Here is a 27,556-nt window from a genome sequence, read left to right as displayed (position 1 = left end):
TTATATAAACATTTATTAGAATTTGAAAGAGCGGAAGAAATTGTGAAAGGAACGATGATTGATGGGGTAGGAACGTTGGACATACTATTGATCTGGAAGAATGGGAAAAGATTTGGAATGTGAATTATAAAATAACAAAATAGGCGGCATGTAAGGAAAACCAACATAAAATGTTCTATCGTTGGCATTTGGCACCTTCAAGACTGGCTAAGATTTACCCAAACTTAAAACCAAATTGTTGGAAGTGCGGACAACAAGGTACCGTCTTTCATTCTTCGTGGACATGCCCCAAAGTGAAAAAATACTGAAAAATGAGTCAAATGTAGTTAGAAGAGTTAACTAAAAATAAAATAGATTTTGTCCCAGAATTATTCCTCTTAGGAATAATAAAAAATTAAAATAGAAAGATAAAATACATTCTACATTACATATATTAACAGCAGCAAGATTTTCATATGCTCAGTACTGGAAGGAAAACTATACCACCTGAAGGCTTAATAATCAAAAATTTTTTAGAGTGTGTGGAAATGGATAAATTAACTATGGAATTAAAAGGGAAAACAGACACAGAATACAACACAGTTTGAGAAACATGGTTTATTTGGATAGATAATAGATATAAAAATAGAAAATGTAAATAATGTATATATAATAAATAAGAGGGTATGAAAGTATTATGCATTGTAGGCTTTGATAGGACATATAAATGTATAATGTCACAGCGCTGTTTAATAACTATTGGTATTATGTATAAATGGGAAAAATTCAATAAAGCATTATTTAAAAAAAACCCAGATTGTGCTGCGTATTATGCTTTCAGTAACAGAGACCCTGTTTTCCTTATCAGGAATTGTCAGACATATGTAACCAAATATGCTTCTCTAAGAGGGAAGTGGAAGTCAAGTAAAACCCAAATAAGATGATAGATGATAGAGATAGATGGATAGATAGACAGACAGACAGACAGACGGCATGACATAATGTAGCATCTGGGTTTCTCTGTTCCAACAGCCAATCAGAAGCCAGATGTGTGGATAGTCCATGTGAAAGAAGTAAAAGCTTAAATATGATGGATTTTTAAACTCATTTGACCTCCAGTCACTGCAAGGACTTTGACTGCATAAAATTATATGAAGGGAGAAAACAGTTTAGATAGTAATTGAGTTCTAAAATATCCTTACAGAACAATCATTTTAAAGGGACTGCAAGCACTAAACATGAGCAGACAAATATGAGATGAAAAAGACAATCCTTTAATAAGTACCATTAATCTGGAATACAGAAAATAAGATACAAAAGAGCAAACAATAGAACACAAACATTTGTAAATGCTTACATTCTTTAATTGTATAGGATTGGCCAGTGTGCAGCCCTACAACTGTTCATGAACATACAAAATATTTATTTTCCCACATGCTAATTCCCAGCCCACTGTTAATAGTCAAATTATTTGAATTATAGCACCTTTTGGCTTTCTTAGCATCCAGAACAACTGCATGTCTTGTTAAAACACACAGTTGCTTTGAACATAAAAGACTAACTGGTTGCATAATGTCATGGCTAAGGGGTGAGATGAAAAACAAAAGAGCACTTGTTCCTTCTATATTATCAGAACCTAAAGTTTCTGCTTGTGCAAATACATATATATTTAATGCCAGATGAGGTCTGTGCATGCCAAAACAGAGCTTTGGAGGGGTGTGCCTGCCCCTCCAAAGCTCCATTTCAGGCTGCAAAGTGTGGGATAAGGCCTGAACCCACCAAAATGGAGCTCCGGAGGGGTGCCCCCGCCCCCCAAAGCTCTGTTTTGCACAGCAAAGTGCCAGACGACATAATGCCAACATTCATTTAAGGAAGGTCATCAAACAAAATTATTTGGTTAATAGCAGATAAATTTTAATATGGTAGAAAACATTTGATCACAGCTGATAACATAAAAGCATTATGAAACAGACTGGATCCAAATAAGGCACTTATTTAATGTAGAAGAGTCCTTTAAAATTATTCCAGTAAAACCTCAGTAAGTATCGTTCCTCACTTTTTAATGCCATTTCCTTCCTTTTTTTCTATGAGATACAAAGAGCTTGAAAATAAACAGAGTATAACTAACATGTAGAAATGTATGTCTGTGGAGATTCTCAATCATCCAGATTCTCAATCATCATTATTTTCCCCAAAGATGCTTTTCTAAAAGGCAACTTTTAGAAAACTGGACTTTCTTGATTATTTTTCCTTGAAAATGTTTCGCTTCTCATTCAAGATGCTTCTTCAATTCTGACTGAATGGTGCAGAAGGAAAGAAATGACCAGATAACAACAAAGAATATAAATCCTTTCATCCCCCATCATTCAGTCAGAACTAAAAAGCTTATTGGATGGGAAGCAAAAGGTTTTCAAGAAAAAACTTAACATAGTCCAGTTGGAAAAACAGTTTGGGACATATAGAAATGTACAAATGTACAAATACAGAAAATCTATGACCACATTTCTCTCAACTAAATGCTATCTCAAGTGAGAAGTAGCATAAGGCAGGTTTCTGTGTTAGATTATAAAAGAATATAGATTATAAAAGAGCACCAAATATTGAAATAAAATATTGAGCCCCTTAGGGATTTGCATTCATTATTTCTAACTGTAATAGAATCTTCTCTTATATTGTGATTCATTGGTCTCCCTTCCCAGAGATAATCCTCACTGCCAAATCACAAACGTTTTGCAGCACTGTTGTTCCTAGAGCTGAAATCAGTCTTGAAATATCTCCAACAAAAAAGTCCATGGCACTTTTATTTATAATATATTGTATCAATAAATACTGAAGTTAATTGGTCTGTTTTTACTTTGTAAAGAAATTTACCCATGGACTTGCCTTGTCATCAATCAAATCCATGCAGTAAGACAACTAACTGCTGAAAATTTCTATGTTCTCTTTCTCAATCATATACAAGTGCACACTTCAGGGACACATGCATGAGCTTCCAATTATGTACAGTAGAGGAGAATCCCTATTTATAATTCATAGTATTTCAGATGAAGAGTTTTAAGGATTGCATGAACAAATCACACAGCTGCTAAAATGAGACCATTTGGACATTTGTAAATAAACTATCTAATGATCTCTTTCAAAACAATGGAAGATTGATAATGCAATTTAGCTTTTGTATCTAATTGTCTAACTAGGTCTTATAATTGCCCCATCTCAAGCTTTTCTGATGTAACCAATATAAGTTAGCTGAAAAGCAGTCATTATGTATAAATTTTGTAGCTCTCCTTGCAATAGAATTATCATTTGTTGTTACAAACAGTAATTTAGAGCACATAAATATCTCCTGAAGAGACTACTTAAAATGATCACATTGAACTTCAACAGGAATTTTATGGATCAGAATTATATTCCTGAACTTAGATTTTGGCCAGTCATTAAATCTTGAGAAAACATACTCCTCATATCTAAATTGGTTAAACCAACTTTGGCAATTTTCTCCTAAACAGCATTCTTATTGCACATTTTTAGAAGCTGTCCTCTCACAATGATAGGTTAATTTTTCTGTAATAAAGTACAGTTATTTAAGTATAATTAATTCATCACCAATTAAATGTGTAGGAAACTAGTTGTATTATTTTTGCTTAGAGAGATCCTTAGCTAGAAGACAATTCCATGGTTTCATACATCAGTGCTACCTTAAAGCTAACTGTCAAGTACACAAATATTGAAAGAACAAACATTTGTAAAGATACTTTATATTAATCACTTAATACTTCCACAACCATCATTGGATCATAAAGTGGTTCAAAGGCTTCTTGCACAGCCATCTCCGATGGAGCAACTGTTGCAGTCCCAGCTGGTGGAGCCTTCTTGCAATTCAGGTTTGAAAAGGGACTGAACCATCGCAGTGAAAAATTACCCCCGAAAGCCAGTTTCATCCCTTCCCAGCCGCTGGCTTTTTCCCAGGTTGGCTGCTCTTTTTTAAGCCGTTCTATGCCCTGCAGAAGACAAAACAGTTTACATTTATTCATTAAAGGCACATGGAACACTGTTATAACATGCTGATGGATAATAGTCTAATTAATTTAAGGAATTTTCTGAATGTAAATAGAAAAAACCTTCAAAAGAAAAAATATAAGTCTACAACATTCTGCAGCCATTAATAAGAAACTAAAGAGTATCATATCAGAAAAATATTGGAAGATATTCATCTGCAATTAGTGAAGAAATTATATACTTTACCATATTTTGGATTAACAGATGCCAAATTGAAATCTGCTGAATATCACCCAGAATTTGTAGCTATATCTCAGAATTTTTCTGATTAGAGTTACATAAGTTTCATTCCGGAACATAAAGGCTAATAATTTTGTGCATACTTTATTCTTTGCTTTTTTTTCTTAGAATCACTTGTGTTCATTCAACACAAGACTTTTATAATACAATTGCTATGCTTTCTTAATGGAATTGTACAAGGGCTCAGTTATACCATCTTTAACTTCTAAACCTCCCATTCCAGCCAACCACCTTTTCTTCACACAGAATATCCATTGGAAGAAAGACAGAAGAATTGGCCCTTGGGTTTGATCTCTAGAGTTCTCATCTGAAAATGCCTTGAATACAGTTAGCTCAATTTTTTAAACAACCTAGCAATAATAATGGGTAACAGATTGCAAATTAAAAAACAGCAGTTCTGAAGATACCTTTTAGATTAACTATGGATCTTATATAATTATTAATTTGCTTAAGAAATCTTTGCTCACATGTGACAACAGAAGGAATACATTTTAACTGCATGAAGTTTTCATTAAAAAATATGAATAGGAGGGAAAAAATTACAAGTAAGATAAAAAATATTTAAAGAAATTAAATATGGAATTCATTTTAAGTATTTAATCAACTAAATGTAACAGTTCCAGTAACTTTTAACTAAGGAGAAGTTTTCATAAAAGTATAGTCAACAAAACATCATTTCAGAATTAGCAAGCTGAAGAGAGGTAATGTCTATGAGACAAGATCTCATATATAGTTTAAATTTGCATATACAGCCAATCCTATGTTCTCTTCTGAACATTCAGAAAACGTCAATAAACAAAAATTCTTTGCACATACTAATATGTTATGTCTCACCTGTGCCCACGAGGTGAGAGTCCAAGTTTCCAAAGGAATATAAACAAGCAGACAAGACCAGTAACGACAGGGTTAAATTCCTTTGGCTGGAGAAGTCCTTGGCAGTCTCCCACAAGCTGCCTGCCAAGTCCGATAATAAAGCAAGAACATAAATCACAGGCAAATGCCATACACAGAACTTGTCGAAGCTTCTATCCCAAATTAACAAATTGTCCCGAACAAGAATCCAGAGCTAACATGCCCACTTTTATTCCCTGAGGGGCGTGTCAGTCTCTCATCTCAGTCCCTGATTTGTCCTTTCCTACTACATTGCATCTCACGCCTATGCCTGCGTCTTTGCCTCACATCAAACCAACATTCCTCAGTTTGATCCTCAGCCAGAGGCTCCGCTACACTCTCCTGATTATCTGCCGACACCTGAGGCACAACCAGGGAGGAAGGTCCTGGGGAGGAAGGCAATTCCAAATCCTCCAGCAAAGCAGGCTCAAACCGAAGAGCCAAATCCTCCTCTTCCTCATGGCTCAAGTCTGTGTCCTGCAGCAAAGCAGGCTCAAACCTCAAGGCCAAATCCTCCTCTTCCTCATTGCTCAAGTCTGTGTCTTCTAACAAAGCAGGCTCAAACCTCCGAGTCACAACACTATCCCTCACCACAGGGCCCTTCCCCCGAGTCTGACAATCAGGATGTGGTTTCAATGGAAACTGTTCATGGAATCTCCGGATAAGGTCTGAGGCGTGAACTGTGGAAGCATCCACCCAGGAAAGAGCCTCCGATCCATCCCCCAGCTTCTCGACCAAGTATTGAAATCATCCTTTCAGCCAGTGAGAATCCCGAATGCTGACCACCGTGTCATTAGCAGCGGGATCATCGCCGGGTACAGATGGAGAAACCGTACCAGTGGGGGAACGGAGAGCACATGATGGGGCATCAGGAACCAGAACAGATCGGTGGAAGACAGGATGAATGCGCATGGAGCGCGGTAGGGTGAGCCAATAAGCAACGGGATTGGTGACCGCCTCGATAGGGAAGGGACCGATGAAGTGATGGTCCAACTTCTTGACTGGACGGTCGACCCAAAGATGCTTCGTGGATAACCACATCCTGTCTCCAACAGCCAGAGGAGGAGTTGCCTGACGCGAACGATCCGCAAACCTTTTGTAGTCTGCCTTAGCCCATTCCAATTGCTGTGAAACCAATTGGTGAACCGAATGCAGTTCTGACAAAAAGTCCTGCGTCTCGGGAACCGCGGAATCCAAGATCGACAATGGGAAATACTTCGGATGGAAACCCACATTCGCGTAAAAAGGTGTCATGTGAGTGGAGGTGTGCTGAGAGTTATTGAAGGCAAACTCCGCCAAAGGGAGGTAAGTCACCCAATCATTTTGTCAGTGGTTAACAAAACATCGTAAATATTGGGCGAGGATGCCAATCACCTTCTCCGTCCCACCATCAGTCTCCGGATGGTGCGCCGACGCCAAGCACACCTGCACCTGCAACGTGGTCATCAGGCTCTTCCAAAATTGCACGGTAAACTGGACACTGTGATCCGAAACCACCCTATCCGGAAGACCATGCAGAGGGAAGACGTGTTACAAAAATAACTGGGCAGTAGTACGAGCCGACGGTAACCTCCGACAGGGGATGAAGTGAGCCATCTTAGTTAACTTGTCAACCACCATGAGCACCATCGTATACCCCGAAGAAGAGGGCAAATATGTTAAAAAGTCCATGGAAATTGCCCCCCCATGGTCTGTCCAGAGTCGACAGTGGTTGAAGGAGACCAGGAGGTGCACCCGTCATGGCTTTCGCTTGCCGGCATGGTACACAGGACACGACATAGGCGTAGACATCATGTCGGACTCGAGGCCACCAAAAAGTCCATGTGACAAGATGAAGGGTCTTAAAAAATCCAAAATGGCCAGCAACAGGGTTGTCATGACATTGAGTCATGATGAGGGCTCTAAGTGTCCTTGTGGACACGTACAATCGGCCCCGATGTCGTAGTAAGCCCTCCTCCAGTGTCCATGGGGAGTCAGGTCCAATTTCCCCCATTCTCTGCTGCGACCAAGCATCTAAGCGCTGCGCCGCTTGTATCTAAGTCCGCAAATCCACCGGTTCCTGGATAACGGCCAAAGATTCTGGTAGCAGCACCGTATGTGGAGGAAGAGGGTCCTCAGGACAAAGGTACTCAGGTTTACATGACAGGGCATCTGCTCTCTGATTTTGACCACTGGGGATATAAGTCACAAAAAAGTTGAACCAAGCAAAGAACAACGACCACCGAATCTGTTGCTGGTTCAACTTCCTCGCAGTGGACAAGTGCTCCAAATTACGATGATCCGTCCAAACCTCCACCTTGTGCCGAGCCCCCTCAAGGTGATGTCGCCAGGTCTCAAACGTAGCCTTGATAGCCAGCAACTCTTTTCCCCAGATAGTATAGTTGCGCTCGGAAGGAGTGAGTTTCCAAAAACAGTAAGCGCAGGGAAAAAGAGGGGCACCATCCACTGGGGCTTGCAACAACACAGCTCCAATAGCCACGTTGGACGCATCCGTCTCCACCACAAATGGACAATGTGGATCAGGATGCCTCAGGATAGGTTCTGCGACGAAGGCCTTCTTGAGAGCCTCAAAGGCCTGTTGCTGCGGGGGGCCCCACTGGAACGGGACCTTCTTTCTAAGGAGCTGAGTGATGGGATCCGTCAGCTTGGCAAAACCCAGGATGAAGGTCCAATAATAATTAGCGAACCCCAAGAGATGTTGAATGTCTTTCACTCGACGAGGGGGTTCCCAACTACACAAAGCCTCCACCTTACGCGGGTCCATGGCAATGCCTTCGGGAGAGATGATGTGCCCCAAGAACTCTATGGAAATCTGGAAAAAGAGGCATTTCTCCAGCTTCACATAGAGTTGATGCTCCTGAAGATGTTGCAATACCTGATGAACTTGTTGAATATGGTTGTCCCTGGACCTGGAATAAATAAAAATGTCATCCAGGTACACCACCACAAATCGATCGAGCATGTCCTGGAACACGTCGTTCATCTGGTGCTGGAAGACCGCGGGGACGTTGGTCAACCCGAACGGCATCACGGTGTATTCAAAATGGCTGTATTGGGTGCCAAATGGCGTCTTCCATTCGTCCCCCTCTCGCATCCGCACCAGGTTGTAGGCCCCTCGAAGATCGAGCTTGGTGAAGACAGTAGTCTCCTGTAACTGCTCCATCAACTCTCTAATGAGCGGCAAGGGATAACTATTTCACATCGTAATGGCGTTCAACCGGTGGTAGTCACAACACAAGTGCAAGTCCCCCGTCTTCTTTTTAATGAAAAGAACGGGAGCAGAAAGAGGGGATGATGACGGCCAGATAAACCCCCGGGCCAAATTCTTTTCCAAGAAATCATGAAGGGCGGCCAATTCGGGCTCAGACATAGAATACAGGCGTCCCTTGGGTAGTGGGGCATCGGGCAGAAGGTCCACGGGACAGTCATAGGGTCGATGAGGGGGTAACTGATCCGCCTCCTTCTCACTAAAGACATCAGAAAAATCGGAGAGTTCAGGAGGTATGGAGACGGCGGGGGCGGCGATGTCCTGGCCAGCACAGGTGTGTCGTAAATGGTCCACGCACTGGAGACTCGGGAACGAAATGGCATTCTGTGCCCAAGCCACCAGAGGATCGTGTAACCGTAGCCAGGCCATACCAAGGACCAAGGGGAGATGGAGGTCCACAGTGATGTAAAAACTAATTGCCTCCTCATGGTCCCCAATAACCAGGCGCAATGGCTGGGTAGCGAAATGAATGGGCCCAGCACAAAGCTCCCGCCCATCAATCGTTTCCACCTTGATTGGAGGCTTCACCGCAACCAAAGGGACGACAAAATGAGTTGCAAAGGCCTGGTCCATAAAACTGGTCATAGCCCCCGAGTCCACCAACGCAACTGCAGGAATCCCCTCCGACCGGGATGACAAGAAGACCCGAGTGTCAAGAAGTAAATGTCGAGGGGGTCCAGAGTCCACCTCCACTACTTCGGGTGGTTGGTTGATACATGCCCAACCTAGGATTTCCCCAAGGCCGGGCCTGCCCCATTTCCTGACCGATCAAGTTTCAATTTGGGCACTGGCTTACGTGCCCCCCGTCGTTTAACAGAACAGGAATTCGCAAAATGTCCAGTTCCCCCACAATATAGGCATAAGCCTCCCTGGAGTCTCCATGTGCGTTCTTGGGCCGTCAAACGAGATTGGATTGCACTCAACTCCATCGGCTCCTTGGCCATGGCCATGGCACTGGGGGAGGCCCAGGGCGCTGGTTGTACAGGACGCTGGAGCCTTGAGGTGGATGGCTGCTCCGGAACGGGGCGTCAAGTCCTGCGCTGTTGAAGCTGGGCATCAATGCGCAAGCATTGCACCACCAGAGCATCGAGGGTCGGGGCCGGCTCCAATTCGTCCTGTAAGTCATCCGACAGGCCATCTTGAAAAGCGTCCATTAAAGCCGCATCATTCCACGCAGAGTCCAAACAGAGCAGTCGAAACTCTGAAATGAACTCCTGCAAGGGGCGTTTCCCCTGGCGAAGCTCCTTCAGGCATCTGGCTGCTGTCTGAGCCTGTATGGGGTCCTCATACATAAGTCTCAGGTGACGCCAAAACCCCTGATAGTCCGTTAGCAATGGACTGTCCTGCACCAACAAAGGAGTGGCCCACTTGGCAGCCAAGCCCGACAGAAGGCTGATTACAAACCCCACCTGAGCCTGGTCATCAGGAAAATCCTCCGGCCTTAGAGCCATAAACAATTGGCACTGTCCCATGAAAGCCGGGAACATTTCAGGCTGCCCAGAGAACTTAGCTGGCACAGCTACCGGGCATTTCCTAAGGGGAGGGGCAGGAGGAGCAGCACAAGCCTGCAGCAGAGTGATTTGATTAATCAGCTGAGTAACTTGTTGCTGCAAAACTTGATTATCATTTTGAAGCTGATTAATCTGCTGCTGCTGCTACTGTTGTTGATCCATCTTGATCAGAAGATGGTTTTTGTAAGGTTCAGGACAAAAATGTTATGTCTCACCTGTGCCCACGAGGTAAGAGTCCAAGTTTCCAAAGGAATATAAACAAGCAGACAAGACCAGTAACGACAGGGTTAAATTCCTTTGGCTGGAGAAGTCCTTGGCAGTCTCCCACAAGCTGCCTGCCAAGTCCGATAATAAAGCAAGAACATAAATCACAGGCAAACGCCATACACAGAATTTGTCGAAACTTCTATCCCAAATTAACAAATTGTCCCGAACGAGAATCCAGAGCTAACACGCCCACTTTTATTCCCTGAGGGGCGTGTCAGTCTCTCATCTCAGTCCGATTTATCCTTTACTTCTATGTTGCATCTCACGCCTATGCCTGTGTCTTTGCCTCGCATCAAACCAACATTCCTCAGTTTGATCCTCAGTCAGAGGCTCCGCTACGCTCTCCTGATTATCTACTGACACCTGAGGCACAATCAGGGAGGAAGGTCCTGGGGAGGAAGGCAATTCCAAATCCTCCCACAAAGCAGGCTCAAACCTCAAGGCCAAATCCTCCTCTTCCTCATTGCTCAAGTCTGTGTCTTTTAACAGAGCAGGCTCAAACCTCCGAGTCACAACACTAATAGATGTGCACGTCTTTGAAATTATATCTAATCTTTCAAATGTATTATCTAAGATAGAGTATGTTTTAATTTTAAGGCAGTTTCTTGTGTTCTAAGGCTAAAATTAGAGGGATCAAGATGGGAAAAACTATTTCCAAAGCAATATATTAAGGTAACATTTTTACATTCAAAATACCCACTGAAATGAAAAACATTGACCTAAAGTTAACACATTAAGCCAGAGGTTTTCTTTTATAAATGCATTTCTAAGTAATCCCTTCCAATAGCCTTCTGATTCCATTAAAAGCTTTTCCAGAAGATTTCAGAAAGCAAGCAAAATGAGACACATAATTGCCATGTTTAAACAGTGATTAAGAAGACAGTTTTAATTATAAAAAATGTATGGTGATTCAAAATTTGGGAAAATAGAATTGGTAATGTGAGACAATAGGAAAATAACATATTTTAGAAGTTTGTCACTGACTACATAGATTCGTTTGCAATTGGCAATAACACATTTCAAAGAGGGAAATAAGTATTGGAGAATCAGTATGTCATCATTGTTAGTTATATTGAATTCAGTAAGCTACTGCAAATACACAATGTTCATCTGATTTCATTCTCGATGTAAGCTTCCTATTCCTCTTTTAGATTTATTAGGGAAAAAAACAGATGCACCTGTGCAATCAGTCCCAACTTGATGTTTTTGATCTACCCTCTGGATATCCTTGATCCCATGTTTTGGATTTTATGAACCAATGCTGATTTCCTGTAGGTGAGATTTCCATATTTAACATGGAAATGCTACAATTTTATTTTAGAAATACAAAAACTTTAGGAATTTATTCCAGAATATGTTAGTATCTAAGCAACCCACCAATGTTGTATTTTCAAAACAAGTGCTTATAAAATATCATAAATCTGCCATGTGGACTGGATAACCATTAGCATTAGGTAAATATTTATTAAGTTCTAGTAATAAACTAGTATGGATCATACTAAAAAAAATTGAAATTACCTATCTTATATATTAACTCTGATTTGCGTATTTCTATGCTATTCATAGTGCTTGTCCAATTTGTTTGGAACTCAATGATCAATGAGTCATTTAAAAAAACTATTCAGTTTTGAAAGAATAAAGAACCAAATTCAGTATAAAATCATTTATTTGACTTGAATGTAAGTAATTTTATTCGATAGCTAGACAAACATATTTGACATTTTTTCAGAGATAAACATATTAGCTTATAATACCAAATCCAAAATGGTATTCTGTGGCAAATTTATTGCAGAGTAATTTTTATGATCCACCAAAAATACACCATAAGATAATACAGTTAACAGCACCACCCATCCTCAGATCTATTTAATATCTAGCAGGATATTTAAAACTTGGGAAAATATAGAATATCCTGCCAAAAATTCATCAAAATGGAAATGACCCAAGCGTCCATGGAGATAAAACTCTACAGTTAGGAAACTGATAATAACTGGAACACAAAATGCTCTCTCATCATGGAGAGTTGGTCTGCTGGAATAAATCTAGTAAATTACTTTTAGTATGTAGAGTAGGACCTAAACACATTTTCATATTCTCTTTGCAATATCTTGTTTTATAAATCACTGAGGTTCTTTGTTGAATAGGCTAGCAATTATAGTATCATTTAAAAAAAAATCAAAATCATGATCTAAATATAATCGTTTAAAATGTTTCACTGAACTCAGTGACTCTTTTCCAAGATTGAAAGGTAAAATATCTATTTCTTTTTCTTATGATTGCTATAAGTATTTTTTTCAAAACATCTCTTAACACAGATCAAGAATTACTGACCCACAAAATACATTCTTCTGCACTAAATATTTTAATATATAATTGTGGAAATAGAAAACTAGATTTGTTACACAAATGTTTGCTTGCTTGTTGAATGCACAATGATAGAATATAAAAGTGTAGCCACAGTGCTATTTGGTTCAAATAAATTTAACTCTAATTGATCAACTATCTATAATCTAGAGGAAAATGGAATTTAAAAGAACTTGTTTTAAATAAAGGCACAGAAGCAGTGTTCAGAAAAGGTTTATTGCATTTGTTTCCCATATGGAAGCATTGACAGTACTGGAAAAATGCAGCATTCACATTATTTTCAAAATCAGACCATCAGAATTTTAAAAATGCAATGAAATCCCTGCCTATATTCCAAAGTGTTACAGACTCACTCAGTTTGGGTGTAATATGTTCTAATTTTTGTTTTAAAGAAGAATGCCTTCTACTTAGTCTTCATTTCCAAGCTCTTACTATGTATACAGTTTGCCATCTATGTAATCATGAACAAAGGCATGCATGATCTTTACATGACTGTAAAATATACAGGTATAGAATTAAAGCAGAACAAATATTTAAAGATATAAAAAAGAGATAATGTGAAAAAGAAAATTAGACGACAATACTAGACTTTTACCTGGATTTTAAGCCTCTTTTAACCATGAACAATATTCATTAACCATTCCCTTTAATTAATACAAACTTTATCTTGCTATTCTATATTTTTAAATCAACTTCTCATATTTCTCAATTATAAGGCATTACAAAGTCACACATACAACAACCTTCATTCATATAACCAGTAGTGACAACAATTCCTGCTTTTCGGAAAGATATGGTTAAAAAACAGCACAAGAAGAATTCTGTAGCTCTCCAAAATACAATAGTGTTGGCAACATATTTTAAAGCTTAAAAACGAAGCAAAGTTATCAACTGGCATTCTAGTTGAGTCATATTTTATCTTCCATTACTTCAGACATTATGTGAGGCTTTAACTCAGGCACATACAAAATACCACAACATAAAAGTATTTTCTGCCACAAAGTTCGTGAATATTCATATTCCTGGCATAGGCTGTTTTGTTCAGTGGTTGTGTAAATACTACATAGATGGGCAGAGAGAGAGGAATTTCTCCTTTACATTAGTTGTGTCAGCAAGCAGACAGGAAAAAAAATACGCCAGTCAAATTATTAAGTTAAAAAGAAAAAAAGGTTCAGCCAGATATGAAGAATTACCAAAGTTTGCAGAATACAGACCTGCTTTTTCCCCCCTCATCTTTTCTCTGCAGTTATCTGCCCTTTTACAGGCAGTTTTTCTTTAAACAAAAGGTTTTTTCATTAGAAACATTCATGTGTAATAGCCAGAGTGCCGCAGTTTTGTTTGGATGAAAATGTTGTCACAAATTCTTAGACCACATACTGATATGGGTCGGCTTTTCCTTGGTCTGGAGTAGCAAATGGGCTAAGCCAAACTATAGAGAACGGATGGCCGAATACTGCTTTCATGTTCATCCATTTTGTTTTTTTAGCCCATCTTCTCTCTTCTTTTTTCAACTGTTCTATTCCCTGAAAACAGAAATATGACATTTTCAGGCAGGAACATATTTTGTACTTTTGGTTTCGGGGAAAATATTCCCTCTTATCTATCCTTTATCAAATGGCTGGAGCAGGAAAATAGTAAGATTTTCTAAACACATTTTTCAAAAAATTAACAAAGGCTGGTGGGGGGGATAGAAAACTGATAATGTAGAAATAAAAAAAAAAACATAGTTGCCATGACAACTTTGGGAGTTGATATTAATATTCTCCTTCCCCAAATACTTAACAAACCAATTATGTTTTATTGAAATGGTTAAAATGAAAATATATACATTTCCAGATTTAAGAAAAGCCTCAGCCATTGCTTTCCAGTTTCATTTAATCGTAAGTTTATTTTCTGCAATTCTGATGCCATTCAGATACACTGAAATTTTATTTCCCAAAATTCCTCATCTAGCTTGACTGCTAACCAATATAGCCAACAAGTTACAAACCCAGATGTGGACGGCATGTAGTTAAAGTTGCGGTCATTTGCCAGCAGAAGAAAGAATTGCAAGGTAATATAGTAGTATAGAAAAGGGGGGAGACAGGAACAGTATTAGCTTAGCAAAATTCAGAAGAATACATGTGAAATGCATTTTTGATACTTCAGTAATAAGCACCTGTATCAGCATTAAGAATCAGTTAGGCTATAAAAGTTACATATTAAATATTTTGGGAAACCAATCCATTCTCCTTCTTTCAGGTCAAGTTTTCAAGTGATGTTTAGAAATGTAGGAGCAATAGAGTTGGCTATGGCATTATCCTTAGTAAATTGATCTGTATATGAAATTATTTGCCTTAGTAGTGGAAATGTCAATTCAGATTACTTCTCACTCACTTCTCCCAAAATGGGTATGGTTGATAAATATGATCTGTCCATAATTTGCTTAGCATATCACTGTGTGAAACGAACAAGGCAGAGAAAGAAATACAAAATACATGGTGGTTCCTTTCTCTAAAAACAACCCAAGTCCACATTCATAGTTCACACAACATGTATAGCAAATCATTCATGGAGCTGTTAACATAGTTATTAAACATGACTATGCATAGATGGTCTGCAGCTAAAAGCTACACTGCTTACCCTTACATGATATTTGGTCAAGTTAGATTATAGTATGATGTTCAAACTGGAACATGCATTGACGTCAATGAGAAACTTTTGGAAAAACAAAATTTAGACACAACAGCACAGTGACAAGGGATATAGAAACAGTACTGTACTGTATAGAATAAAGTAGAGATAAGTCTTTGACTTACCACAATTCATTTAGTGACCGTTCTAAGTTACAACGGCACTGAAAAAAGTGACTTATGACTGTTTTTCATCACTGCAGCATCCCCATGGTCATGTGATCAAAATTCAGGAGCTTGGCAACAGGTTCATATTTATGTCGATTGCAGTATCCCAGGGTCATGTGATCACCCTTTGTATCCTTTTGACAAACAAAGTCAATGGGGAAGCCAGATTCACTTAACAACTGTGTTACTAACTGCAGTAATTCACTTAACAATTGTGCCAAGAATGGTTGCAAAATGGGGCAAAATTCACATGACAACTGTCTTGCTTAGCTTTAGAAATTTGGAATTCAACTGTGGTCATAAGCTGAGGACTACCCGTAAAGGGATACAATATTGCCTCTTCCCCAGAATGCAAGATTTAAAATAGAGAAAAAAATACAGGATATATCCAAAAATATAGCATTTTGATAGGAGACAGCTTTACTTGATCAGAGTCAGAATTTCACAAAGAAAATATTTTTGTACACAATATTAATATTGCAAAAAGAGATATAAATACAATTTAAGCTCCCTGTAAAAATATTATAAGTTGTATGAAATATGCCATCCATCAATCTAATTATTAAAAGGACACATAGGGAAATCAGAAAATCATAAAACCATCAAATTAACTTAGAATCATAATATTTAATTATTAAGCAAACTGCGCAAAAACAATGTTGACTTATGTTCAGCGTGTTTTGCTAAGATAACTCTTATTTATGATTGGGAAGTAAAATTTGAAGTTAAGTACCGTGTTTCCCCGAAAATATGATCTATCCTGAAAGTAAACCCAATATAAGCCGTACCCCCAAAATAAGCCCTAGTTAAGATCTCACCCACTCTGGGCTCCACAAGGTGGGGTGAGGCACCCAGGTAAAAATTAAACTAGGGTGGAGATGGAGGAGTAGAACTGTCTTACTTACCAGGCCTCACACACCTCTTGCCAGCCCACTTCTTCTGTGGCCATTTGCGTTGCCCCTGGCCTCTGTTTCACTGTCAGAGACCTTCAGGAAAGGTCTCTGCAGCCGAGAAACAGTCTCTGGATTGATGCGCATGGTACTCCCTAGGCTCATTTTGCTATCAGAGGCCTTCCAGAAAGGTCTCTGCAGCTACGAAATGAAATCCGGATTGATGCGCGCATTGTCCCTGGCCTCTGTTTTACTATCAGAGGCCCCTCAGGAAAGGCCTCGCAGCCAATACCAGAGCTCCAGATCAATCCAGAGCTCTATTATCGGCTGCAGAGGCCTTTCCTGAAGGCTTCTGACAGTGAAACAGTCAGAAACAAGTGGGCTGGCAGTGGGCTCCTGCTCAGCTGGGCTGTTGATGCTGCCACCGCCAAGTGAGTCAGTGGAAGACACCCCCTGAAAATAAAACCTGGTGCCTTTTTTGGTGCCAAAAAAAAAGAAAAAAAGACTGGGTCTTATTTTTGGAGAAATATGTTTATTATGTAATGGAGTAATAAAGTAAATAATTGTTGTGGCCCGACAGCGGTTAATGGAGCTGGCAGCAGATTCTGACAGTGAGGAGATTGGGGAGGAACATGGGCTGACTCTGGAGTAAAGCCACAGGTGGATGGTGGAATGCCCCCTCCTCTAGAGTATAAAAGAGGAGCTAAAGGGGAACGAAGCTTTGCAGGAGACAATTAGTTCATTCCGGCACGCTTGTCAAGTATTGCAGCATCTGAAAGATATCGGTCTGGCCATTCTCCAAGCTTGATAAGAATCTGTAATCAGGAACTATCTTGAAAGACCAGGACTTCGTTGGAGAGGAAATTCATTGTAAATTAAATAAAAGGGGGTTATCAGGATGAGGACCGGCTTTGTGCTGTTGGGGAAGCCTAGGTCAGAACAATAATGACTGCATTTAGACATAACAGTGAACCTTGGCTTGCCTTATGACAAGTCATAAATGTCAAGCATGTTTACTTGTTTATCACTTGGCTTTACATGCTGCTCTAATCAAACTGATTCTGAACAGCTTACAAATCCTCCAATATAGTTAAAGACAATAAAGTAATATATAGATCAAATCTAAATAATTTCCCACAATGTGATATACCTTTCTCAAGGGAACAGGCCAGCTACCATTTTTTCCCCTCTGGATCATAACAGCTTTATAGAACACTAATAAGAATAGAATTGGCCTCATCTCTGGGGAAAGTGTGCTGCAGAGATAGGGGACCATTACTGAGGACATCCCTAATTCATCCTGTCATTCCACCCTGACTAAAAGAATATAAGGAGATTCTGATATATATGATCAGTTTTCATATATGCAATTGCTATTAAGCCTTTTAAAGCCAGGTCACAAAGCAGCATAAAAGTACTAATAATAAATTAACAGCTAGATGGATACATGATTTTTGTTTAAACTCAGCAAAATTATAATTTATCCAATATAAAATCCAAACCAAACTAAAACTATAATTTGAGATCTTATTTCATGACACAGTGCTAGCCTGCAAAATTTGTCAGTTCTATTTATTTATAAATAAATAATTTATTTATTTACAAATTATTTTAATGCTTATATATTTATATAATCATATAGTACAATACAGAAAAGTGGAACAAAAATAAACTAAAATAAGCATATCATGGTAAAATATTTATAAAATGCAAAATCATAATATTTAAACATGTCTCAAATTTTAAAATGTCTGGAATGTAAATGCTGGGGGTTAGTGTTATATTTCCCAACTACTACACCAAGTCTAGCTTCTTTTACAAGTATCTCAGCTCTAGATTAAAATGTAAATGAACAATGTTTAGTGTCACCCAAATAAAATGAAAGAAGTGAAACAATTAACAAACATTGAGTATCTTGGTATACTGCACATACAGCCTATGAGCATAGCCTATGAGCACATTATCTACTGATTCTACTGTTCTGCTACAGCAGGGGTGTCAAACTCAATTTCATTAAACTCAGTTTCATTCAGATCAGCATTGTAGCTATCTTCCAGAGGTTGGAGGGAGGTGTGTGGTCAGGGCGGCCAACTGGTCCTGGTCCAGGGAGGGGTTGTGGCCAGTTTGATGTCACTCACGTGGGTGGTATCTTTGGGAACTGGGTGGGGTTGGGGAGGGAATCCAGGGGTCTTCAGTGGGTAGGCTGGGGGTTGGGAGGCTTCTCCCGCGGGATGAGGTGAGGCAGGGGGTGGAGCATTTACAGCTGGAAACTGTCAGTCACTGTATATTCACTGCCGTTTGTGTGTGGGAAGATGGTTTTTATATGCAGCCGCAGCCTGTCGGCCCCTTAGCTGGTGCATGCTGCAGCTCTGGAGCTCTCTATCCCCACTGGGCCAGTTGTTTATCTGGACTGTTGGGTGCTCTTACTCTGTCCCACTGTCTATTTTGGCTTGTGGCTGGAGAGCAGGTCATTGCTGGTCATCTTCTCGACCCACTTGCAGGTCTTGCCCTTGGCCTGCACAAGGAGCATGTTCCTCTTAGGCACCTGATGCACCTTGGCCCCGCTGTGGGTTGACGCCACTCAGCAGGCACACCCAGCTTGAAGGAGGCAAAGTGGCCACTAGAAAGGCCAAGCAGAGGTAGAAGACCCAGCAGGCAAAAGATGGCCACTGCGAGTGGGAAAAGCCAGATCTCCATCGGCATCATGGCTGCCCAGACCCAGCAGAGATGAAGGGAGGCATGTGATACCAACTGAACCCGGGCGGCCATGGCGCCAATGGAGATCCAACTTTCTCCACTCGTGGTGGTGACTTTTGCCTGCTGGGCCTGGGCATGTTCTACTACCTCTACTCAGCCTTTCTAGCTGGCCATTTCACCCCCTTTGTGCTGGGAAGGCCTGGTGCTCCAGGCAGTGATAGTAGCGGCCTAATGGACCTGCATGAGTTGCTAGTAGCCTTACTGGTGGCAGCGGCCCACAGTGGTGCTGAGTTGCGTCAGGTGCACGTGCAGGCCAAAGGCAAGACCTGGGGGGGGCTGAATGGCCAAGGAGATGACCAGTGGCAATCTGCTCTCCAAATGCAAGCAAAAACAGACCGGAGAAGTAGGTGGACTGATGGTGCCTGGCAGCAGCCGCCCCATATCCTCCTCACCTTTGTCTTGGCCCGTGGTGGTAATAGGCAGAGCCAGAGGCACAGGGGAGAGGCAAAAGGGATGGACCAGATGTGTCTGGTGGTCCACAATATGTGCTTCCTCCCTGACTGTGCCTCCTGCTGATGTTACCGGTGCTTCCACTGTCATGCCTGCTTCTTGGAGGGCTAGTTTCCAAGCCCCTGCTGCCAGACACCCCCCCTCCTGCGCACTCACTCCTGAAAAGGTGGTTAAGTGCGCCCTGGAAACATTGAAGGACTGGCCCACGTTGCCTCTGCCAGTGAAAATGGAACTTGAGAGGGTCATGAGCTGGGCTCCGTTTTCACTGCCAGAGGGCTAGCAAAACAAACTAAAAAGAAATGTTTCCCCTTTTGCATTTGAGCATTTAAGAAGGAACAGGAAAGGAAAAAAGGAAAGACAAAGAAAAAGGAAAGATGGGAAGAGAGCAAGGAAGGAAAAAGAAGGAAAGAGGGGAAGGAAGAAGAAAGGAGAATGTAGAGGGAGGGAGGAAGGGAGGGAAGGAAGGTTATAATGACAGAGAGGGAGCGGGGATCTGAGGGAAGTCCTGCCTTAGCACTTGGCCACCACAGGTGCCCCCAACACGAATGATGTTGAGCTGTCCATGCCCACCCCGGCCGCACCCACCCCAGTCCCCTGAGGTAAAACACAATCCTAATGAGGCTCTCAATGAAATTGAATTTGACACCCCTGGCTTAAAAGAAGGCTGCAGAAATATACTGGGCTTCTATACTTTAAAAGAAACTCAGAATTGTGGCAATAGTCCACTGGACATTTTGGGCTAAGTTTGATGTGTTCTGCTTGGGCTGCAGGATAATGAAGCATAGTTTGATACAATATAGAAAAGTACAGTTAGCTATAAACCAGGAACAAAGACCTCTAATTTCATTTCATGCAATTGTAGAGCATACTTCTCAGGGTTACTAATGCTTCTATATCATGCCACATATAGCTCACTGAGTCTTGCAGTCTAAATACAACCACAGTAAATTTGAGAGTGCCAAAAGATTTTTGATAAAACTCGATTTTTAGCACCCTTCCATCCTATTCCTATCAATTGTTTCTTAGTCTAAGAGAATATAAATATGTTGTACATGCCTTGAGCAACTTCCCCTCCATCAGTCAACAGATTTAGTCATCCTGTAGGCAAAAAAAGCAGGCCAATCTCTGGCAACCAGTCCTTTCATGGTTCAAAATATGGTTAAGAAGAGTGGGAAAAGAGCGGTGTTCAAGTGAAGGTACATGAACAATAGAATTTACTTTCTTAAAAGAACTACAATAGTCACATTTGATTTTTCATATCTGAGTAGGATATACAGTGAGGTGGCTGAGGCTGTAATATGCGCCACATACCCTGCTTGATCAAAAATACAAAACAGATGATTTTATGAATTATTTTTCCAAATTGGATGAATAGATACTACAGTGACATTTCAAGTAACACATATGTAAAATTATATAGGAACAGAAGAAAATAATTCATTTATATGTATACACTGAGGAGATTCTCAAGTACTACTAGCCATTCTACTTTGCAGTGCACTTCAATGTAAACTTTTGGAATCATTGTAAATGATGATGATGTCTTTGAGTTGAGTTCAATTCATGATGACTTTTCATCTATTAATATTTTGGCAAAAATGTGGAAGCTGTTTATCACTGCCACCTTCTGGGAAAGCTAGTCCATATCCCTGGGTTTCTTGGAGTAATCTTAGCAGTTTAAATTGTTTTCAGAAAACTGAGGTAGATTAGATGCTGCCACCTGCCTTCATATAAAACCCAATGGCATGGTCACATTTCAAATTTTGTGCAAAATTCTAGTATTCCCATCTCAAAAATAAATAAATAAGTAAGTAAGTAAATAAAATAAAAGTGGAAAAACAAACTTTAAAATAGCCACCAAAAAAGTGAAAGGATATTTTTTTACTATGCAAAAGCTAATGAATTGAAAGCATTTTAAGTTCACAAAATAGATAAAATGAAAAAAAAAAAGGTCACAACAGTAGAGCTGTAAACTATTCCCTAAAGATGGCTGCATGTATAAGCATCTGAATTTATAGTGTTGGTTTAAAGCCGGGGTCGCCAATCTTTTGGACCTCAGGGACCACCAAGCTCATAATTTTAAATCCCACTATCTGGTTCTGTGGGCATGGCCTAATTTGTAGGTGTGGCCTGGTGGTCATGTGACTGCCTGGGCATGGCTTGTATGTAAATATTTTAAATATTTATATAAATATTGAATTTTTTATTAAAAAAGAGCAACTTTTACACAAAATCAGGCAAAACAGGCAGGCAGATTGAGTTGCTCATAGAATCATTCAGTGATCTATCTATCTGCCATCGGCTAGCTCAGTCTGTCACATAAAATTGCTTGCCGTGAGTCTGCACTGAATAATAGAACCTTCAGTTCTAAGTTCGGCTATGCTTAAAAGCAGAGCAGAAGATCTAAAGACTAGCTAGAAAGCAAGAAATGCAACCATTTCCTGTTTTCTAGCTAATCTAAATCTCCTGGCACAGCAGAACAGCTGATGGTTGGAAAGAAAAAAAAAAAGAAAAATAGCAATTTAGCACGTTTGCCAGGTAAGGAGTGAGTGGGCGGGGAGGATTCCCGTGGGCCATGTGGGCAGCGCAGCCTTGTATTTCTGCGCAGCCTGGATTAATTGCTTTGGGGGAGGTGCTCTGGGGTGACATTTCTCTGCAGCCCACCAAAATTTTCTCGAGGCCCACCAGTAGTCCGGGGGCCCACTGGTTGGCGACCGCTGGTTTAAAGGAACTGTTGCAACTGTATCAGCTGCATAGATATACTGAATTATTTTGTTCTTCTTTTACCATATTCACCCCATTAAGAAGTGAGGTTGATGATGGACTGTCTTCCTTAGGTATAACACTGGAATTTATGAAACTTATTGCTTTTATATATTTTCTGATTCTGATGCAAAATAATTTCTATTCCATTTTAACGTAATATTTCATTCTGAAACTCTTAGGACTGAAGTCTTCCTTATTAAATCTCTACAACTGGGAACAATATAGGCAAAGAACATTTATGAAATAACTAATTTGAGATGCTGAATACTGCACAAGGACTCCCCCCTCCCAAGATTTCTTTTCCTTGTTTAAAGTGCTACAGATTTATTTCTCACTTTCAGCAATTATCTAAAATCTTTCATTCTCTTTCTCCAATAGAGTATAATTCTGCATTTTTCAATATAAGTTACTTGAAAATGAGTCTAGAGTAGATTATTATAGAAAAATTCTAAGGAGGCTTCAACAGAAATAAGTGCCAATATGTTCCACGAGGTTCCTCACTTATATGATAGCAATCTCAACATCCTTATTTTGGTGAAACATGACACCTATGTATCTCATTTCAATGTACAAAATTTTAATTATTTCCTCTGTAAGAAAAATAACAAAAATGATTAACTATTTGACTATCATTTCAGGATTCTGCAGAACATGGCATAAAAATATTGGCATAAACTATTGTAAATTTGTATGCATAATTCCATGATAGTAGGTTTCTTCCAAACCTCCTACAGTTCATGAAACAAAATAAACAGATGACAACACTGGCTCAATTTGTTTGGATGTCATATATTTAAAAAATCTCTTTTATTCCTATCTGTTACCCCAGGCAACTTGAGCACATTGCAAAAAATAACAGCCCTTAGGAGCCCATAAAGATAAGTAAACAACAACATCCATTGCTAATCAAAATGGATAAAACAGATGCTAAAAGATGCCTGATCTACTTACATTCTAAGCTAGGCAGTCAGATTTCTTTCAGATGCTATGAAAAATACCAGATACTAATAGTAGGTAACAATTTTTCTTTGAAAGAGAAGTGGCACCGATTAATGTTGAAATGTACAACTACTTTAACTGCTAAACATTTAACTGGTTAATTCAGAAATGGTGGATTGCAGGTCCTCTAGATTTGTACAAATATATACTGCCCAAATTATCTCTGTAAGTCATTAATGTGTGTATTACTGTTCAATAGAACAACAGTAACAGCAAAAAATAAAATTGTAGAAGTTATCAGCAATGAATACCCACATTTTATATCCACATTTGTCCTATACCAAACTTTCCAAACAAGATTCCCACCTAAATTAATTAAATGTCTGGAGAACATCAAATTAGGAAAAACTTTGCTAATATTTTTATTTCAGGAAGTCCAACTGCTATTTATAAAATATATTTTCTATTGTAGTTTGGCACCCTCATATTCTTTTTTGGACAAAGACAATGAAATCACACCAAGTTATTCTTTAAAAAAAGGAACAAAATAATCAAGAGACAGGAAGTACTCACTGTTTCATCAGTGCAGATGGAATGCACCTGCGTTCCAAACATTACAGATGTGAAAATGAGGAAAAGGAGAGCCTCAAAACACAAGAGGATCAGAAGAATCACAGTAGTTGGTGGAGAAAAAGAACTGCACTCTGAAAATGTAATATTAAAGAGCATTTCATATACTAGCAATTGAACCAATGATAATGCTGCTTTCTGTACACTACTTAGTGGTAGTTTCCAAATTTATTCAATTATAAATGAGATTTAATTATTCAGTATTATTTATAGACTACCAAATTCCAACATCTAGAAATTAGTTATAGAGTTCTGAAAGCCAGCAGTCATACATACAAACTTTAAAATGTAGCAAGAATAAATACAAGTACTCCTTAACATACAACAGTTCACTTAGTGACCGTTTAACGTTACAAAAGCATTGAAAAAAGTGAGTTATGACTGTTTTTCATACAACCATTGCAACGTCCCCATGGTCACATGATCAAAATTTGGAAGCTTGGCAACTGGTTCCTATTTCTCATTGTTGCATTGTCCCTTGGTCATGTGATCACCATTTGCAACCATCTGATAAACAAAGTCAATGGGAAAATCTGATTCACTTAACAACCATAGTACTAGCTTAACAATTGCAGTGAATCACAATTGTGGCAAGAAAGATCATAAAATGGAGCAAAAATCATTTGTTTCACTTTGCAACAGAAATTTTGGGCTCAATTGTGGTCATAAATTGAGGATATCTTGTAATTGTAAATTATGTGGTAACTGCAGGCACATTCCTTCTTCAACTCCCTAATCTAAATCCAATCTGTTCTGGATTTTTTATGCATTTTTTTCTTATAAAAATCATTATTAGGTGTTCTCCTTTCCCATATAGTTTAATGTCATCAAATAAAAAATGAGGCTCTTAATCACATCTTATTTCATATTGACATGAGATTAAGTTTCAGAATGAAATGGCAAAGATACAGGAAATAAAATGAGGCAGTTAGGAACAAGGAATAGAATTAAAAACAAATAAAAATCTTCCTTAATTTCTTTTTCGAGATTTTTCTGTCTGTTGTGATTTGTATTCATAACAATTATGCAAACAAGAGATTCCAGGATACTTTTCTCATAGTATTGTTTCTTACAATTTTAATTATGAAACATGAATTCACCTTTGGCTCAAAAAGATTTTTCTCAAGTTTTATATGCAGAATTCTCATGTCCTGATTTAAAGGTGAATATTGTCGTTATCAGTTTTTATTTATTAATTTTACTTCCACTGACCATTTTCAGCTACTACACAATACATAAATATATCCTATTTCACAATAGTTATATAATTTTAGATACATGAAATAAGAGGAGAAGGCGGAGCCACGTTGCTGCGATACAGCTGCAATCTTGGGGCTCTGAGATTGCAGCTGATATCTTCGTCCCTGGTCGGTCCTATGGATCTAAATCGTCCCGTAGAGACGATGATTGTAAGGCGCTTTTGCTGATCCCAGGGACATCGCAAAGTCCCTGGCTGATCCAGAAGAAGCCCTTTACCATCGGCGGAGAGGCAGCCCCCTTGGCTGCTGAAGCTGTGGCAGCTCCGGAAGAGAGAGAACGTGCATCGGCTGGTGAGAATTTTTTTTTTTTGGGAATTCAAGGACACTCTAAAATGAGAAGAATCCTGTAAGACTTAGGACAAAAACTGATGGAACTGATTTAGCGGCGATTTCTTAGAGAGAATGTCAAATTGAGGCTTGGCTTTTACTTTTACTTTTGTTTTCATTGAACTTCTATTGTGATCTAGTAACTGTAACTAGACTGGTTTCTCCTTTTATATTTATCTAATTTTTCTTTCTTTTTTTCTCCCTTTGAGAATAGAGGCTCCCTTTAGTAATTTTTTTTTCTTTTAAATATATATATATACCTGTATATTTCCTCTTTTTCCTAGGCTTTTGGGAAAGAAGGGGAGTGGACTAAAGAAACTTTGTAACACTGCCAACTAGAGGCCTGAAAATACTTTATTGAAAGTTGAAAAGCTGTGAAGGAATTCTTTCTCAAGGACACTGGAACTTGATTAGATAGAGGGAAGAACACCGGAGAATGTTTTAACAGGTGTTCTTTGAAACTTCTATTATTGAGTGCTTGAAGTTTGGCTTTGGAATTTGTGGAGAAGCCATAATAAGAGCCTTGGATAACTAAATAAGATGCAGTGTGTTCTTTTTCTTATCTTTCTTTAGCTGTTTCATCCCTCCTCCTCAATCCCATAGTATTTTGTAATATTTGTATATTCTATTTTCTTTTTCTTTTTTTTTTTTTTGACTTTATTTTTAATTTTTAAACTTACTTTTTTTTTTAAAGGGAAAGCCTCAGAATAGCTTTTCTTTTTTCCTTTTGTTTATTGGGATTTTTGCCTTTTCTATTTTTCATTTTCATTTTTTATTTATTTTTATGGTTATTTTTTTTATTTTTGAGATTCTACAATTGGACTAGGTGTGAAGAACCTGAAGAATTCTTTCTTTTTCCTTTTTTTTTGATCATTGTTTTTTTAATATTATTGGGTCTTACTCTCTTTTTTTTTTTTTTACTATTCTTAATTTTTATTTTTGAATCATAATTGGTCATCTTACAATAGGATTAAGGTCTAGAAGAACCTGAAGAATCTCCTTCTTTTTTTTCTTTTTAAACTTCTTTTTCTCCTCTCTTTTAATCCTGGACTCTTTATTTTTTATTGGCTTTTTTAAAATGTTTTCTTCTTCCCAATTGGATTATAATTGGCTACCCTACTGATTGGATTAAAGGAGTTTAAAGATCTTGAGTTATTCAAATGAGTAAGAAAACTTTACCTTCTGGCAGTTCAACTTCTGCTCCTGCTTCTCCATCAACTGGAGGACGACTATCAATAATGGCGAAGCAAGATAAAGTACAAATGGATCTAGCAACGATTATACAAGGAATACAAGAACTCAAAATAAGCATTGACCAAAGAACAGAGAGTATTGAACAAAGAATTGCAAAGACTGATGAAAAAATTGAAAACTTTCAACAGATGATGGCAAAACAGGAGGAGAGACTCCAAAAATCGAGGAGAAAGATAAACAAAGAGATGAGACAATTGGAGATATTGTTAGCAAATTAACAACGGTGCAACAAGATATAAATGGGATGTTGAAGTGGAGATGGATAGGTCAGAATTTTATCTCAGATTTCAAAATATTGAGGAAGAAAAAGGACAGGATTTGGTGGCTGTAATGATAGAAATTCTGGCTGGAGCCTTGGAGATAACAGAAGAAAAGATGATGGATTTGAGTAGATGAGATATATCGTGTTTTTACAAGATATGCAATGAGGAATAAGCTACCAAGGGAGATTCATGTCAGATTTACTAAGAAGACTATTAAAACACAAATATTACAAGTCGCAAGAGATAAGGGGCTGAAATATAAAGGTAAAGAGATTATGGTTTTAAAACAAGTCCCCAGAAGAGTGAGAGAGATGAGAAGAGAATATCGATTTTTGACCAAAAATTATTGGAAAAAGACGTGAATTATAGATGGTTGATCCCAGAAGGATTAATGTTTATATGGCAAGAACAGAGACACAGAATCGACTCAATTGAGAAAGCAGAAATATTCCACAACAAACTTTTTGGAAGAAGAGAAATAGAGACAGAAAAAGAAACCTTTGCAATTGAGCCTCAAGAAGACCAGATGAGATCGGGAAGGAAGAAGGTGCGATAGGTGGACAAATGGAGACCAAAGAACAATGTGAAGTAAGATCCACAAGAAC

At 38.9% G+C, this 27,556-nt stretch overlaps 1 protein-coding gene across 8 annotated transcripts in view; it reads right to left on the bottom strand.

Moving 5' to 3' along the window:
- Positions 1–1,232: 1,232 nt before the first annotated feature.
- ZDHHC3 (zDHHC palmitoyltransferase 3) overlaps positions 1,233–27,556 on the bottom strand; it is a 138,716-nt gene continuing 112,392 nt past the window's right edge. For 4 of the 8 annotated variants that reach the window (XM_087916757.1, XM_087916758.1, XM_087916759.1 and 1 more), the window contains 2 exons: positions 23,792–23,922; positions 1,233–3,977 (listed from right to left, as the gene is read on the bottom strand). In XM_087916757.1, the coding sequence (XP_087772883.1) occupies positions 3,738–3,977; positions 23,792–23,922 (371 nt within the window). In that variant the 3' untranslated portion in view covers positions 1,233–3,737. Of the gene's footprint in view, positions 3,978–12,773; positions 14,100–23,791; positions 23,923–27,556 lie in introns of those variants that run through there. The other 4 variants (XM_087916760.1, XM_026717812.2, XM_087916762.1 and 1 more) reach the window with 1 other exon arrangement.

This window comes from Pseudonaja textilis, chromosome Z (assembly GCF_049901715.1).
Source record: "Pseudonaja textilis isolate UNSWEBS1 chromosome Z, rPseTex1.2, whole genome shotgun sequence".
NCBI lineage: Eukaryota > Metazoa > Chordata > Lepidosauria > Squamata > Elapidae > Pseudonaja > Pseudonaja textilis.
This window is presented reverse-complemented; position numbering and strand designations above follow the sequence as displayed.